This window comes from Mauremys mutica, chromosome 3, assembly GCF_020497125.1.
Source record: "Mauremys mutica isolate MM-2020 ecotype Southern chromosome 3, ASM2049712v1, whole genome shotgun sequence".
Lineage (NCBI taxonomy): Eukaryota > Metazoa > Chordata > Testudines > Geoemydidae > Mauremys > Mauremys mutica.
In genome coordinates this window covers 1,206,800-1,224,611 of record NC_059074.1, presented here as the reverse complement: position 1 = coordinate 1,224,611, position 17,812 = coordinate 1,206,800, and the positions used below count along the sequence as shown (strand labels likewise).

The following is a 17,812-nucleotide window of genomic DNA, read 5'->3' as shown; positions in this document are numbered from 1 at the left end:
TGTCTGTCTGATGTCTCAGAAGGAAATCTGGAGTTAGATCAAAAGCAGAAAAATCTCATTGGTGAGGAAAAGGTTTCTCAGGAGCAGATTAAAGTAAATGGTCAGGTTAAAGCCCTAACTGAGGAAGGAAAAGGTAAATTTGTAATGGGTAATGGATTGGTGGCTAGTGCAGCTTGTAGAAGTAAACCTGAAATGGGTAACTGTGATTTGCTAAAAGTAGCTCAGTGTAGTGAAAAGAGCAGCAGCTTATCTGTTGGAAGAGGCAATGTGCCTGGAAGGGAAAGTTTGGAGGAGCCTAGCCAGCCTTGTGAGCTGATGGCTTTGTCTAATCAGCAGTTTGGGAAGGGAGGGATAGTGGAAGATGAGTGTCCATATCCCTTACCTGTTTCCTGTGTGGAGAAATGCGACAGTGGAGGGAATGTGCCTGTGTCTGTCAGGAGTATTGACTTGCCTATGAAGGAAGCTACCCCAGTCTCCAAGCAGTTGTCTGTGAACAGCCCTGTGTGCTGGGACAAGGGAAGTAAAATCCCAAGCTGTGTGTCTGGTAAAGAAGAATGTGTCTCCGGCTCTTCTGTGTCTGTGAAGCAGACAGAAGGTGCCTGTCAGCCTGTGATGGTTGAGGGTGATTCAGTTGTCTCGAAGTTGGTTGTAAATACAGCTAAAGCCCAGGAAGGGAATGGTCCTGAGTTTGGGTCTGCTGGGGAGAATGGCACTGTGACTAGGTTGCATCCAGTTAGTGTCTTAGCAAAATCCCAGAGAACAGACAATTCTGGTGCTTGTGGTTTGCCAGTTGCTAATGTGTGGTTGGAAAAGGGTGCAGCAACTCTGTCTGATCAGGGTGATACCCCAGCCAGGGCACAAGGAGAGCATAAAGGTGATTTAATTGTGTTACCGACTGACAGTTTGACAACTTGTAGCAAGAAGGAAAAGATTCCTGAACTTGTTCATGGCCAAGGGAAGGAGATTGTTTCTAACCTGTTATCTAGAAAGTCTGTAGCATCTGTGGTTGCTCAGGGAAGTGTTCCTGTAGAGCAAGCCCTAGGTGAAGAGGGGAAGGGCAGAATTTTTGTGAGGGGTGAATTGCTGCTTAGAGAAGCTCCTAGGGAAAGGAATCCTCATGGTAGCCTGTGCAAGCAGTTTACTGCAACTGAAGGGTGTAAAAGTGATTTAATCAAGAAAATTTCAGTTCCTAACAGCCAGAAATTTTCTGTTGTGAATGGATCCACTGACTTTCCTTTTGAGAGATCCAGTGTGGGCAGCTTTGAAAAGGTCTCAGGTGGAGTAGAAGCTGTTAAGGAAGTTGAGCAGCCCTATAACCGCCTGGCTGTGTGTGGCCAGCTTGTTGGTGGGGAGACAATGCTGTTGGGACAGGAATGTCTCCATGCTGAATCTGTAAGTGAGCAGTCTGTGCTTCAGGATCTGAGGACAGATTCAGTTACTGGTGTTTCAGAGCAGAACAGTTGTATGGCTAAATGCTTGAGGAGGCAGGGGAGAGCAAGCCAGCTCTCACCCTCAGACTCTTTGGATTTGTGTGGTACCTCTGTGAGACAAAGTCCAGCCTTGGAATCCATAGCAGCTGAAGAGTTAAAAGCTAGTGTCTGGGTTGATGCGAATTACTTGGCTGGCAGGGAGAAGACAGAATTGCTAATAGCTGTTAGCACAGAGGGCCCGCCCCATCAGCCAGTGAATTCTGTTAAGCAAGAGAAATCAGGGTTTAATCCAGAAGGAAAGAGAAGACTGAATTTTGCAAAGGGAAGCCACAGGTTAACCCTAAAATGCCCAAACTCCAATGGTATTGAGCCAAGGGTGTGGCATGACAAACATGATTGTAAATGGACACTTGCAATGAATTTGTTGTTATTGCTAATGCTAATTTTTGTAACTAATGTGTTGCTATGGCCAAGAACTGTAACAATGTACAATGTGCCTAATCTTTTGGAAAATCCCTTAAACATGTTGAAAGGAATACATGAAAACACACTTTATGTTAAAGGGCCTTGCTATACTGATGTTTCACAGTTAATGCATGTAAACAGTGTTGGAACTTTTCACAGGGGAAAATACATTCCAGACCTGATGTGCTGTATGAAAGGGGAAACTGAGGCACACTACCATATTGCTTTCATGGCTAAATGCCAAGATTCCTGTACTATGAACAACCTCAATATCTACATTGGTTTAATGTTATTTGGGTTCAAAACATTGGCCAGAACTGGTATGGATAAAGTAGCTATTTTCTTTAGCTCTTGGCAAGATCACATGAAACATACAGGAACCATGCTGCAAAAGCTAACCAAGTTATACCTTGAGTTTGTAAAGAGATCCATTCATGTTATTGAACATGACTTTGATAAACCATTTTGGTTATACACTGGTACGGCCTCTAGCCCAACACTAGCTGTAGTGAGACAGACCCAAGGAAAGGGGGCTCTTGGGATGCAGTCAGCGATGTTTTGTCATCCCTTCCTGCATCAATTTTGCGTTGTTGGGGGTGTGACGTTATTGATATAAATGGGGACCATATAGAACATGGGTTGCAACCAAGGTCCTGTAGTGGCTCCAAATCCTAAGTAAAGGGGGTCATATAAGGTGTCTAAGACCAGGTTCTGGGTTGCTGATTATAATTATGCTGTCTATATGTCTGTATCATTTTTAGTTGAAGTTATGAATGTTGGCTCTATGCTGTCTGTATTTCAAGTTTGTGCTGTGCTTCTGGGGGAAGCCTCCCAGACAAGCTGGTGTTAGCTCTGCCTAGCCTGTTTGATGGCCCATTAAGGACCGTCAGCTACACAATGGACCCATGGAGAGAAGGCAGACACGCCTTGTGACTCAGCAAAGTATGCAGGGACTGGCCCATGTGACTCCAGGCTCCATTTTGCTGTAAATTTCCACAGTGAAGACAAAGAGATTCTTACACCTGGAAAAGTCTATATAAGGCTGATGCTTCATCTCCATCTCGTCTTCAATCCTGCTTCTGACCTCTGGAAGGACTTTGCTACAAACTGAAGCTTTACACAAGGGACTGAACGACCCATCCCAGTGGGGGATGTATTCCAGAGACTCAATTTGAACCTGCAGTTTACTCCATCACTGCTGCAAGCCTGAACTAAGAACTTTGCCATTACTGTATGTAATTGATTCCATTTAACCAATTCTACCTCTCATTTCCACCTTTTTCCCTTTGTAAATAAACCTTTAGATTTTAGATTCTAAAGGATTGGCAACAGCGTGATTTGTGGGTAAGATCTGATGTGTATATTGACCTGGGTCTGGGGCTTGGTCCTTTGGGATCGAGGGAACCGTTTTCTTTTATTGGGGTGTTGGTTTTCATAACCATTCATCCCCAGGACGAGTGCACTGGTGGTGATGCTGGGAGACTGGAGTGTCTAAGGAAATTGCTTGTGTGACTTGTGGTTAGCCAGTGGGGTGAGACCAAAGTCCTTTTTGTCTGGCTGGTTTGGTTGGCCTTAGAGGTGGAAAAACCCCAGCCTAGGGCTGTGACTGCCCTGTTTGAGCAATTGGTCCTGATTTGGCACTCTCAGTTGGGTCCCGCCAGAATCGCTCCGTCACAGACACCCCCATCACAAGGGGCATTGGGAGGGTGAAGAGGACGATCCCTTTGCTCCCCAGAGCTGATGAAAGTTCAGGGCCCTCAGGGCTGTTCCAGGTGGGAGGAGAAACTGAGGCTGGAGGCGGGTACCTGTGGCACAATCTTTATTTACAAAGGATGTACAAAGCCGTGTGTCCCAGAGCACAGGAGGCACCGAACAGCAGGACGCAGCTGCCGTGTTCCCAGCACCAGCGCTCTGACCCCAAACCTCTCCAGGCATCTCCCACGCACCGGTCCTGCAGGCCATGGCTGCTTTCTCCTGCTCGCCCTCTCCCTCCTTGCGTGCCTGGCTCCTCGTGCTGTCTGACCCTCTCCGCCCCCATGACACGCTGGGGGAGAAAACACCCCTCCGCCCAGTGGTGCGCTGATCCCGGGGACTGTATCAGTTCACACCGTTCACGGGAAGGAAAGGTGGCTGTTAGCCTCAGCGGTTTCAGGGGTTATCCCAACGAGCCCTTAAAGACTGTGGGGCCAGCTAAGTACCTGAGGTGGCTTTCTGTGCACAGCTCCCCGGGAAGGGCTCAGAGGGGCCCTCTAGCCCCAGGCTCTGGTTGGGATCCTGCCTCGGGGAGTCCCAAGCCCTCCCAGAGCAGAGGGGGAGATGCTCTTTTGGGGGTGTAGCGTACTCTCCCCTGGCTAAGGGTGCACCCGGCGTATGCTCTCCAGGCTGGTGTGGAAGGGGGATGGGGCCTGATCCCTCACCCTCCTGTGCTAAGACTCTGGCACAGCTGCGCTAACAAGAAATGGGAACAGGAGTCTCTGTTAGCCCAGGGTCGATATCCCTGATGGCCAGTCTCGTGGTTACCCCTGTGGGGTGTCTTGTGCCCCCCAGGGGTGAGAACTGGTGCTGTGCGGACGTGCGAGAGGAACAGGAAGCTTCTTCAATACTGCAAACCCCAAGTGCTCAAAAATAATGAGTCAGGGCCCCTAAAATCATGCCTGGCCTAAAAGAAGCATGAGATTGCTTCACAAAACACACACATGGGCTTCTTTTTATTTGTTTTCTGCTTTTTGAGCCTTTAGGATTTGCATTTTCAGCCATGGGAACTAGAAACTGACTTGCATTTTTTAAATGAAAGCTGAGATTCTCACATGATCACCTGACTCCAGGAGCTGGGGCTTGGAGAAAGACAGAGACTATTGCTGGAGCTGGCAATGCTGCTTCTTGCCTTCTTCGGGCTTACATGTGACTCCAGTCGAACACAAGCCCTGAGCTGGCTCTGTTTGAGAGCAGCAGAGCGGGGAGGTAACGTCAATCAACTGTCACTAAAAATCTGCGGCGCCTGGGCAGGCAGCAGGTTCTTTGTACAGGGTGGCAGCCTTCAGTTCATGTCTTCAGATGCTCATGACTGACCCCTGCAAGCCAGCCCCCCGCCTACACCTCCCAGCACAGCCTGCCCCTGCACTAACCACGACTCCTGGAGCCCTGCCTGTAGCAGCGATGAGGCTCAGTTACACAGCATGGGCACTAGTCAGTGTCTTTCTTTTTAGACTGAGATTTCCAAAGGAGCCTAGAGGAGTTGGGTGCCTGAATCCCACAGAAAGTTAATGGGAGTTGGGAACTCCTCTGGGCTCCTTTCCAAGTCTCAGACTTAATCCTTACAGTGAAAGAGCCAGTTTTGCTGTGGGGAGGTGCCCGAAGCAGACACAATCTAGCCTTGTACGCATGGGACTGCTTTCCTGAGACAGGTTCCTCAGATGGGGAGAGTCCCAGGGCTCGGGCTCCAGCCTGAGCCTGGCTGTCTACACTGCAGTTTTATAGCTCCGCAAGCCCAAGTGAGCCGACCTGGGCCAGCCACGGGTGTTTACTGCAGTGTAGACAGACCCTTCAAGAGCTCCAGCCGTTTGCCTCATCAGAAAGATTGAAAGGTGACTTGATTACAGGGTTCCGGTACCTCCCTGGGGAGAAAACAATGGGCACTACAGGGCACTTCAATCTAGCAGAGAGAAAATAACAAGAAGAACCAGTGGCGAGCAGCTGAAGCCAGGTTGTCACAAGCTGCCGATGATGGAGTTGTCCTTGTAATGCGTGTCCCTAAGCCGCTGACAAGGGGACCAGTGCTGGGACTGGACGACGGGATGGATCACTCGATAATTGCCCTGGTCTGTTCATTCCCTCTGGGGCAGCTGGCATTGGGTGCTGTCAGAGGACAGGATACTGGGCTAGATGGACCTTTGGTCTGACCCAGTCTGGCTGTTCTGATGCTCTGGGAAGTTTCCTTTCGGAGTAGGGCCTGGGGGCGCAAGGCTCCCCAGCAAGAGCACTGAGCTAGGGGTTACAAGGAGCAGGGGAATCCCTGTGGGACGCAGCCAGAGCCCTGGGGCAGGAGAGGCAGTGGGGAGAAAGCCTGCGAGGAGGAAGGGGCAGTGGAGAAGCTCGGCAGGGCCCAGGAACAGGGGCCGAGAAGCCAGGAATGTCCGCGAGCCCAAGAGAAGCAGACGCAGTATTATCCAGACTTTCAGTTGGACCTTTCGTTACTGCGGAAGGGGCTGAACTTAAGAGGAAGGCCCAGAGCCAGGCCAAGGAAGTGGCCACCAGAGGTTGACAGGGGCAAAATCCCCTGCCAAACCGCCCGCTGCTGGCCAGGGGCACTCTGGCAGGAAGAGGCCCACAGCACACAGACACATTCAAATTAGCAGTAAGACCACAGGGAGGGCAATTAACCGTTCGAACAAACTCCCAAGGGAAGCGGCAGCTTGTCCATCTCTCCATGTCTTCAGATCCTCGCTGGTGGCCTGGCGGAAGGCATCCCTCAGCCGCACACAAGTGGCTGGGCTCAGGATGGGGGGAACTGGGTGAAATTCTCTGGCTTGTGCCACACAGGAAGCCAGACTAGATGATCTCGTGGCCCTAGGACGCTCTGAGTCTAGGAACTGCCTGGGAAAGACAGCAGCATGACTCATGATCTATCGTGCCAAAGAGGAGCGATAAGGCTTATATTAATGGGACCTCTGACTCACAGTCCCCTGTCTCTGGGGCAGCTTCTTTCAGCACTTCTGCTGCTTTACTCTCACTGTTCACCCAGACAAGCCCTATGTGCTCAGGTGGGAGTTCCTGGGGCTGGTGAATTTCACCCTGTGCACCTGACATTGAGCTGACGGGCAATCAGCATGGGGCTCGTCAGACTATGCTGGTTCCTGGGCTGGCCTGCGGCTCAGGATCAGCCCAGCGACAGGCTGCACTCTGGTTCTTAGGTTTATGAGCGACTGCTTTTTTTACAGAAGATGGAAGAACACCGAACATAAAGCAGTTTTTATATTCTCTGTATAAATAGTTCTCCCAGGGGGTTGGCAAAGGAGTCTGTTTCCCTGCTGCCTGCCCTCTTTGCTCCAGAATCTAAGCTTTCATTTAAAAACAAGTCTCTGGCCCTTATACTGGAGTAGAAAAAGCATCCAGTTGTGACCCTGAGTCCTCAGAGAGCCTGAAACAACAACTCTGAGAGAAGCGTCAATGGTTCTGTTTACACCGATGGGCGTTAACCCTGAAGCCTAATGGTGACCATTTAATTGTCAACATTATTAACTATTTCTCTTCCAACAAACTACGTGAGGAAGGGGAGAGGAAAACCTATTATGGAGGCCTGCCCATCTGCTGTGAGTGGTGCCTCTTGGCATTACGAAAGAGCTGAGCCGCGATTGTTGGTACAGTTAGAGTTGTGGGCAGAGCTTCCGCTTTGACCCCGATCTCTCTGGAGGACAATAAAAGGCTGTGCCGGCCAGAGCTGAGCCTCTACATTCTCACCGACAGCTGCTGAGTCTGTTGCGTTCAGTGCTCACCCCACTTGTCCTTTATCTCTGTGTAAAATGTACATCTACCGTGGCAGGCGCAGGGTCTGTGACTCATTGCAGCCACATGCATAGCCTCTCCTGGCACTGCGGGTGGGTAATGAAAGAGCTGTCCTGTTTAAAAACAGCCGCAGCCTGGAGAGAGAATCCAGGGGGTCGCTAACTCCCAGGGCTTTATTTCTCACCGTTCCTTCCTCATCTAGGAACCTCTCTCCTCATGCTCTGTATTCAAAATAGCTGTCTCTGACTTCTCTCTCCTGGGCGGTCACCCTCTTCCCCGAGGGGAAGGTTTGGTATGTCCGCAGGTTCTCTGGAGACACGCGGAATAAATGCCATTGGGTCTTCGCGCTCAGAGGTGGGCTGGGGAGAAACAGAAGAGCAGAACGTGGATTAACCCGCTCGGGATCAGCCCCTGAAAGCTCAGCCCTGCCCCAGATGTGTCCAGTGGGAGAGGAAGGGTGGGCAGGGGAGACATGGAGCCTTGCACAAGTGAGTTCACTGGGGTGCGTACGTGCTCACTGGGGCAAATAAGGGTTGCACAGTCTGGCCCTAACTGCAAAAATGTTTAGGCAGGTTGGAAAGGGAAATCCAGTTGCCTGTCACAGCTGGAATCCCATGGATCTTCTCAAGCGCTCTTGGATCACACTTGGTGGAGGACCTGTGTGTGTGTGTGTGTGTGTGTGTCTTAGGCTCTGCTTGTACAAACGCACCCATACAGCCCTGAGTGTGCTCCCCTTTCATCCTACTCAGAGATGGCATGCAGCGCGCACTCAGGGGCTGGCCCTAGCCCCCCTTCCATCTACACACACAGCCCTCTCCATCCGGTGCTTTCAACCTGGGCTACCTGGGGGGGTGCGTTAGAGCCCCAGGGGCTGCTTTCACTGAAGCTGGCAACCCACCCCTCGAACGCTGCCAGTCCTCCAGTGCCTTCCCCCATGCAGCCTGGGTGGCCAAAGGACAGACAAGCTCTCCCACAATTCCCTAGGAAAGAATCACAGAGCGGCTCTGCTTCCCATGGGATGTGCCCCGCGGGAGAGCCTGCAACGCCCATAGGCTGGGGGGCCGGGCGTAACACCAGTGAGGACACACTAACGCGGGTCAGGCTTTGCAGTGCGCTGGTGTGAAGACATGGGCCAGTTCACTCTCCAAGGGTAACATCCATGTTCAAGGGGCTGAAAATCAGCCCAGCTTAGTCATCATCTTGATTCCTTTGGGCATGTCTCCACGGCAAGTTACGGTGCTGCCAGACAGGACGTGACTCTGCAGTGCACCTGACCATCAATTTATCCCCTGCTAACAGGGGTGGCTCTAGGAATTCCGCCGCCCCAAGCAGGGCGGCACGCCGCGGGGCGCGCTTTGGCGGTCGCTGGTCCCGCGGCTCCGGGGGACCTCTTGCAGACGTGCCTGCGGAGGGTCCGCTGGTCCCACGGCTCCAGTGGACCTCCCGCAGGCATGCCTGTGGATGCTCCACTGGAGCCGCGGGACCAGCGGACCCTCCGCAGTCATGCCTGCGGGAGGTCCACCGGAGCCGCCTGCCGCCCTGCCGGCAAAATGCCGCCCCAAGCGCGCACTTGGCGCGCTGGGGTCTGGAGCCAGCCCTGCCTGCTAAGCTCTAACCCAGGGGCACCATTTCAGATTTGGGGGGGTAACTTTAACCGTGATTCCAAAGGCTACTTGGGCACCTGAAAACTCTTGTTTTTTTGCAGATAATAACTTAGCTACAGTGCTCCTGTCGGATAATAATTTCTAATTCCTATATAAAGAAAGAAAATTAAAAAAATACTGTATTAGACCCACCCAGCTCTAATACTTGTGTCAATTCACTTAAAGGACACTGGTTAGGTTTAAAAAATTAATGTATATTCTTACTTTGTAAGTTCACCTTAACTGATCACTCTCCTTATAGTGAGTATGGCAACACCCATTGTTTCATGTTCTCTGTGTATATATATCTCTTCCTACTGTATTTTCCACTGCATGCTGGGTAATGTGAAAATTAACCTGCGTCCCAGCACTAGATGGCATCTGTGCATCTTGGTTTGAACCTCTTAGCATTTTGCAGCCCACAAGAGGCCAGGGTTGAATTCCCACTCAGACAACAACGTATAGGCAATTTCTGTCTATCTCAACCCACCCCAGAGACTGGCAGAAACTGATTGCCATATGCAGTTAGTCTTTTGCTCAGGAAACTTTAGAGACCAAAGTCTGGGAGTTGGGGATGCTGAGCATCATACAGTCTATGAAGAACAGACTGAGATCGCAGTATTTATTTCTATACAGCATCATCACAGAAATCACTGGCAAATTCTGAATGCTCAGCGTGTGTGTAAGGAGGAGGCAGGGATGCATCTGTAATAATGTTATGGCTTCATATGTACAACGATCATGTTCATTGGCGATGTGCATCTGTAATTCCACCCTCTTGTGCGTACACATTACAATACATTCTTTAACTACACACTCAGATACTTTTTCCGCAGGAGCCCTGTCACATTCTGTGCACAGGTTGGACAGTGAATGAGGCAGGGTGGTGTGGGGAGTAACACTGGGATGCAGAAAGGAACAAAAGCTCGATTCTCTGATGAAGTTGCAGAGGGTTTTGAACGAGGGGTTCTGGGGAAAACATAGCATCTGACTGTAATATGTTACCTTGCAGTATGTGAAGCAGCCACTAGATGTCTGAGTGCTATGTAGAACTGCAGACATGTTATATTTCCTGGCAAACAGAGGACAAAGCTGGAACTCAAGCTATGTGGAAGTCTGTTTGTTTGTGCCTATAGCCTGCACTACGTGCCTCTGGTTTCACATAGACTGTGCTTCTATATGTCATGACAGTCTTTAATTACATGATCACTATCTCGTAATGCATATGCACAAAGGAGCAAAGTTAAGGTTGCCCAGGCAACCTTACTTTGTCACTTCCTGACTACTGAATGCTTGACTTTGCAACCCGAGTGTCCTTTTAAAGTAGGTTTTTACTTTTTAAAAAAATGAAATTATGTATAGTTGCTTCTCCTTGGAGAAATAATCTAATCACTGTGTCTATGTTCCTGGGATTTTTACTTTTTATACTCATGAGCAGATGGCTAGACACAATGTGACAATTCAAATCTGCCATCTGTTCCTGAAACACCTGGTCCAATATTTCCCTCAGAAGAAGCCTCCCAGTGCCATTATGTGAAACAAGGAGAGTTTTGACACACACCGGAACAATGAGCTCGCAGAATGTGGTGGCATCATGCTAATGATTTGGTTTGTGGGTAAGGACTGGACAGTCAGATCCACTAATTTATTCCATAGTTTAAATAGACCATTTGGAAACCTAGTGTGTCTTCCCTGCAGATGTGGGACAATCAGGAGATCAAGGAACTAAGGGGGTGTCTCCAAGCAGAGGAGCTTTCTTGTGATGACTTGGTCTCCCGTGATATGGACAGGGCTGGAACACGGAGTTGGGGAGCTGTCTCCCTACGGAGCTCCAGATGGGCTCCCCCACATTTCCAAGGTGCTAGCAGGAAGGTATGCCTAGCACTTTCAGACCATCTATGGGAAATGGTCTTGTGCCCTTCTGACCACCCAGGGACTGACCATGACCCCTAGCCATGAAGAGTAGGAGAAAGAAGGATCAGAGGTGGCTCTGTCCATATCAGGGTGCGGGATGAAATCTCCCTCAAGGAGTATTGATTAGGGTTCCTGGGTGCTACAATGAATAACAACAATAATAATGGCAAGTTAATGCCGATCCCGCCAGACAAATGTGCAGATGAGTCAGGTGAAGCTTGTGAAGTGCTTTGAGATCCCTGGATGAATGCACCGATGACTATCAAAGTGAAGGCATATCACATAATGAGGGTAGGTGTCACCCGCTCTGGCACTGGCATCACGGCTGCAGGCCAAGCGCCTCGGTGGGCTAGGCAGATACAGCTCATTAGCCAAAGGGCTGCCTCAATGAATCCGTAAAGGTCATTCGTAAATGCAATGGGAGGGAAGAAATTGCCATGTGAGATGGTTCCAAAGCTGTTCGTTCCTTATGAATGCCCAGGGCCCCTGGAGATTGCACATGAGCAGCTCTTGAAGTCACTTTTCTGCACTGCAGTACAAGCATCAGCACTCAATGTATTATTGAACAGTTCGACACACAGAACACCGTTTTCACAGGAGAGAATAATTCTTATTTCCCCAGCACATCCCTCTGGCCACAAAGCAAATAAAACCTCTCTCTCTCCTCTTCAGGGTGCTTCCCAGTGTCAGAGCTTTGTGCAAAACTGAACCGAGTCTCAGAATGTCCCAGGTCGGTAAGTACATCCGCAGTGTCAAGTCACTTAGTCTCCCTGTGCCTCAGTTTCCCATCTGTGCAGTGGGGCTCATAGCACCTGCCCCCACCTCATGGGGGTGTGGAGAGAATCAGTGCATTAAAGGCAGGGAGGGGCTCAGCTTTTATGGGGCTGGGGGCATGTCACACCTAAGATAGGAGACAGACGGTATTAGAACCCTGCCACAGGCTGGCTGGGCCCAGTAAATCAAGCAGGTCTAGGGCCCTCATGCCAGAGCAGGTGCTGCCATTTGACAAATTAAGAGGGCAGGACAACAGCTGGAGTCTATAGAGGACCAGAGAGAGCCGGTGAGTCAAGGGCCGCCTGGATCAGTCAGAGAGAGACAGGAGATCCGGTGAGAGTGAGAGTCAGGCTGGGCATGGGAGCTGCCAGAGCCAGACGGTGGTTCCTGGGAGAAGGCTGAAGGCAGCAGAGCAGCAAGGAGGGATTTCTGTCCGACATCCCCAAGCCAGAGGGCCAGGGCTGGAGAGCAGCAGAGGAGTTTCCCTGCTGACATCTCCAGGGCCAGAGAGCTGGACCCAGGGAACAGTGGGAGGGCCGGGGGGGGACTGAGGGATGCTCCCTGCTAAAGATGATCTCCCAGCAGAGTGTCTGCGGAGGTTCCCGCTGGGGTGGCTATCCTGGTACAAGGACAGGGGACGGCTAGGCTGGATAGGTGGGGGTAGGGGACGCTGGGGGGCTAGGGATGGAGTGGGGTGAGGCGAGGGATGCTGGGGCTACGCCAGACACTCGGGATGGGGTGAGGGACACTGGGGCATATGTTGCAGTTACTGTAAGAACTCTGTTGGGGGAATTCTGGGGTATTGAATTGGGACTTGTTATGATTTATGTGCTCAGGACTCTTGTAACAAATGAACCCCAGGATATATTTATACTTGGGAAGAGGCTTTGGACTATTTCTGGGGAGTCTGCAGGAGGGAAACTGAGGCAGGCGTGCCTGTTGTGTAGCAGCCTACCACCGCAGGGCACTCCAGGTGGGGTGGCCCTATGATGCACCCCCATTTTACAGATGGGGAAAATGAGGCTCTGTGAGGTTTGTTTTAAGTGACCTGTCCAAGGACACCCAGGAAATTAGTGCTGGAAACAGAACCAAGGTCTCCTGAAGCCCAGGCATGTGCTTGAACTACAGCTGCTCAGACAATTTCCATCAGGCTGATGTTCCAGGGTAACATTTCTGTCTGCTCACAGAGCTTGACCCACAGGACAGAACAGCACCAAGCACCTGAACAGCAGCTCCTGGGAGGAAAGCGTCCCTGTGGCAAAAGGCAGCTTAATGTCGAACTGACTTGAAATGAAGCATGTTGGGTCCTTTCAACAACCAGAAACGAACCAGTTGGATTTCAGGAAGGTCGAAATGTTTCAACATTTCTGAATAAAAAACTTCAGAAGTTCTGTACCACGAAATCTTTCGATATTTCAACGTTTGGTCCTGATCTGGGTTGAAGACCAGTGCTGAAAATATCTGCCTCAGCTCTCGCTGTAACCGCTAGGCGATGCTCCTCTATAGCATCCTACCCAGCATGGCAACCCAACTGTTCCCTTTGGCGCCTTACTTGGCAATCCTGTTGTGAGGGCGGGGTTGGGGCTGGCTGATTGGAAGTCTGGGGGGGTGGATGGAGCCAACAGGAACTAACCACCCGCCCACGCAGGAAGGAGGAGCCACAGGAGCCAAAAATTACGCACTTGCTTGGGACAACAACAAAAAGAAAAGGAGACTGGGAGGGTGGGTCAGTGGTATGAGAGACAGGTGAATGACGCTGGATTGAGCACCCGGGGGCTGAATTCCTCTATGGCAGGGGCACCCACCCCCTCGGCCGTGCCGCCAGCCGGGGGCACCGCTAGAGGGCAGGCAAGAGATCCAGTCTCCACGGAGATTGCCAAAATCTCCAGCCCGGGGTGATCACTTAGTGCTGCTCGTGGTGGTGGTTTGTGTCCTGAAGTCACTGTGGTCCTGGTGTAACCCCAGTGACATGAGGGGAGTTACACCAGGGATGAACTTGACTCACCGCTCTTAGTGCACAGTTAAAGCAGGCCTGTGGCTGGTCATTGGAGGCTTTAAGGCAGGTCGCGTAGCCACAGGGGCAGGGAGCTGGCCAAGCCACTAGGTAAGCGAAGGTCCTGAGGCCTGGGCTGACGTTCGGAGGCGCTGCGACCGGGAAAGCGGAGCCCAGCAGGGTACTAACGCAGCCTCGGCCTGTGAGATCCCTTTGGGTGTGTTCCCGATTCGCAGCTCCCGGGGGCAGGCAGTCCAACGCGTGGTGAGCTCTGCCTGCTGGGGGAAGGCAGTGAACGAAGGGCGTGGGGGAGATGCCAGCGAGAGCCGATTAGTCCCGGAACTCCGGAACTCCCAGGCCCAGGGTTCCTAGCACACCACGGGGCCCAGGTGCGGCTCACGTCCCAGGGTGATTCTGCAGAGCTTGACATGCACCTGGGCATGAGCCAAGACCCTCAGTCGGATCACAAGACTGTTAATCTATTGGCCCGGCTTCTCCTCCCCACTGCTGGGCCGGCCCACGGGGTCCCTAAAGCCAGTGTCACCACTGCATGGACCGTCCTGCAGGGCAGTGCTGGCATCATGGCTCCTTCGCCATCCACCCGGCTGCTGATATAAAGGGGCCGGGCAAAGGGATCGGGGGTGTGGCCAGGGCTTCCCTCTAAACAAGGGAGAGGTTATTTGACCTCTGTATTTGCCACTGGTGCGACTGCTGCTGGAATCCTGTGTCCAGCGCTGGAGCCCACGATTCAAGAAGGATGTTGAGAAATTGGAGAAGGGCCAGAGAAGAGACACAGGAATGATTAAAGGATTAGAAACCTGCTTTATAGGGACACATTCAAGCAGCTTGATCTATTTAGTTTAACAAAGAGAAGGTTACAGGATGACTTGGTTACAACCCATAAGTATCTACATGGAGAACAAATATTTAGTCCTGGGCTCTTCAATCTAGCAGAGAAAGGTCTAACACGATGCAATGGCTAAATGTAGAAGCAGAACAAATTCAGACTGGAAATAAGGCGTCCATTTTTAACAGTGAGAGTAATCAACCTCTGCAACAACTTACCAAGGTTTGTGGTGGATTCTCCCTCACTGACAATTTTAAATCAAGACTGGCTGTTTTTCTGAAAGCTCTGCTCTAGGAATTACTGTGGGGCAGGTCTCTGGCCCGTGCTATACAGGAGGTCAGACTAGATGATCACAATGGTCTCTTCTGGCCTTGGAATCTATCGACCACTCGGGGATGTAGGCACCCAGCGTAAATTGGAGCAGCCTTCTTGCTACTCTAACTCAGGCTGCGGCCCAATCCAGCACAGAGTCGGCCCAGAATGAGCTGGGGGAGTGCCCTGAGCCTGAGTTGTACTGTGGCTAAAGACTGGGCCCTGTATTTCTGAGTCCCAGATGCTACCCTTGCATCACATGCTCGGTAGCTCCAGAGGTAACCAGCCAAGGAGTGCCACCAGCTGGCTCTGTACTCCTTGGGCAGGGATGCACAAAGCCCAAGAGGTTTGGCATTTTGTGCCTGCTTGTGTTTTGCCTTAGAAATACCGGGAACGTCAAGTCTGATCTTCCCCGGTTTTGCTAGGGGACTGCTGCGCGCTCTGAAATGTGCAGCGAGAGAGCCAATTTCAACAAAAACGTCCTTTCTCCCAAGTGTTCTTTAGGTAGCAGAGTCTGACTAAAATCCTGTCCCGTCTCTGGTGCTCACTTTCCAGGCTCTGGTGTCGTGCGATGTCCTGGTTTCATTAGTTCTCCAAAGACCCTTCCAGGGCAGACATGCCAGGAATAGGGCTAAAAAGGGTTTAATGGAAAGAAATATTACACAGCTGGAAACAGAAGAAATAGTTTGTTGGAATATTAAGCTGGGCCTCTGAAATCATGGGGTAGGTTTTATTCTGAACCCAGTGATCTATTTCCACTGTTGCAAGTGCCTATGTCCTTCCACTGCTGAGAGTCCTAACGAAGAGCTCGCCAGGTGAGTGAGGACTCTGTCAGCAAAGCCAATGGGTTACAGTTCACACCTCTTCCTCAGAGGCGGAGTCTGCGCCCCCTATTGCAAACTACAAGAAAGAATGAGATTGGCTAGGCCGGGTTTTAAGCAGGCACTCTTCAATGCGTCCCCTTCCCTCCATCCCAGTACATACGCGCCAGGCGCGCTCCCTCTTCACTCACAGATCAGCATGCCAGGGATGCCCAGCTATGCTCTCTCAAGGGTGTGCAGACAGAAAGTGGCCGCATGCGCCAGGTCTGTCCATGCAGCGCTCGCCTGCTTCGCAGCTAAACAAAAGAGGACAGCCAAAGCCGCTGAGCACTGCTGGATGTGCTGCAGCACACGGAGATGGAGCAAGGCTCTGAACGTACCAGGGACTGGTGCCTTCCCTGTGTCTGACCATTCCAAAAATGTCTTAACTTTCCATTTCTCCTAAAGGATCCCAGACGGCCAGAGGCTGCACAGCAGGTGCAGTGGGGGAACCAGCACCCAAAGGGTTAATTAAAACAGACTCAGTCGAGCCTGGGAAACTGGGAAGAGAAGCCTCCTTCCTTGCAGCATGTCAGGTAATAGGAAGGGCTCATGTTTGCACAGAGCCCACCTCAATCCCCCCAGACAAAATCCGTGCCTAGAAATAAGCCGTGTGTTTTATCCTCCGGGAGCGATGGAAACATGCAGAGGGTTGTGCCAGGGACCCTGCTGGGACGGGGGAGGAAGACGCTGCTGAAAAGAACAAAACCAAAACACGGGCAGCAAAATGAACGACCACAGGCACTTGGAAAGGACCGGCTGGCCCAGGCTCTGTGCACCCAGCTCCCTGCCGGCCCTGGCCAGCGTGTCCAGCAGTGACTCCTGGGGATGGGGGGCGGCAGGCGGCTCCGGCCCAGCAGGGCTTTCAATCTGGCCCCCGGGCTTGCCAGCCCCAGGGCGCAGTGGGGCTCAGGCAGGCCCCCTGCCTGCCCTGCCCCGTTGTGCTCCCAGAAGAAGCCGGCACCACGTCCCGGTGGCCCCTGGCGGGGGGAGGGGGCCGAGGGCTCTGTGCGCTGGCAATGGGCCGGATCCGGCCTGCGGGCCATAGTTTGCCCTCCCCTGCGATAGAAGATTCTGAAGGACCCCCACAAAACTAACCTCTGTGCCCACTGGTGAACCCTGGGTGTTTAACCCTTTAGGGACTTACTGGCTGGCTGGTTCGGGGAGGTGAAATGTTGTGCCAGGGCATGGAGGGTTTCTGTCTGTAGGGAGGTGGGACTGGGCCTGGACTCTTGGAAGGAAGCAGTTCAAATCCCTGGTTTGAAACAGCGACGCTACCAAACGGGCAGTGTCAATGTTACCAGATGCTATTAACGCTGGCCGCCCTGGAAAGCTCGGGCAGGGGGAGGGGAGTTGGCCATGGCTTCGCTGGCTCTTTTGATTCAACTTTCTGGGGTCCCGGCCTGGAAGCTATTTCACCTCAAATGTGGGGTGGCCGGACTTGCAGACATCCCGTTCCAGCCAGTGTAACCCTGGCAGGTGACTTGCTGGTGTAATTTTGAATGTGAAGCCTGGGCCAGTCCACTCCATGCTTCAGGGCACTGCTGATTGCTGGGGAGTGGAACAGGAAGGAATAATCCCACCCTACCATTGCCCCCTCTCCACCCCCAGTTACAGCACTGCACAACTGGCCAGGTGCGTGGGGAGGTTATTTTGCCTTCCTTCTAAGTGTTACTATTAGTTTAGAGCTCCCATCGGGTTGCTGGGCTCCTCCTAGAACAGCACTGTCCAGAACAGCCTAGACGACAGGCTTGGCAGCTGAATGAGGATGTAACACACCAGGAAAGGGCCAGGTTACACTGTTACTCAGGTCAGGTGGACGTCCCTTTGGGTGGCTCCTGTTTATTGTCACTGAAGGACAAATGTGCCCCTTTAACCAGGCAGGGCTGCAGAAGTGTGTGAGTTATTAGCTCTCCTTTGGTGTCTTTCGGTCTTAGAGCACAGCGCCCATTGCAAAGGAGAGTCATCACCCCCATTTTACAGCCAGAGAAACTGAGGCACAGAGAAGGGACACAATTACAGGTCACTTGAATGAGGCGAAGGTGGTTCCTAACTGCCGGGCCAGAGACGGC

General features: G+C 51.8%; 1 protein-coding gene across 3 annotated transcripts in view; it reads right to left on the bottom strand.

Moving 5' to 3' along the window:
• Positions 1-3,759: 3,759 nt before the first annotated feature.
• Positions 3,760-17,812, bottom strand: part of LOC123365685 (protein FAM166C-like) — a 35,596-nt gene continuing 21,543 nt past the window's right edge. The window contains exons 4-5 of one of the 3 annotated variants that reach the window (XM_045008494.1): positions 7,582-7,756; positions 3,760-3,987 (exon numbers count right to left, since the gene is read on the bottom strand). In XM_045008494.1, coding sequence (XP_044864429.1) covers positions 7,612-7,756 — 145 coding nt within the window. In that variant the 3' untranslated portion in view covers positions 3,760-3,987; positions 7,582-7,611. Of the gene's footprint in view, positions 3,988-7,477; positions 7,757-14,533; positions 15,512-17,812 lie in introns of those variants that run through there. The other 2 variants (XM_045008493.1, XM_045008495.1) reach the window with 2 other exon arrangements.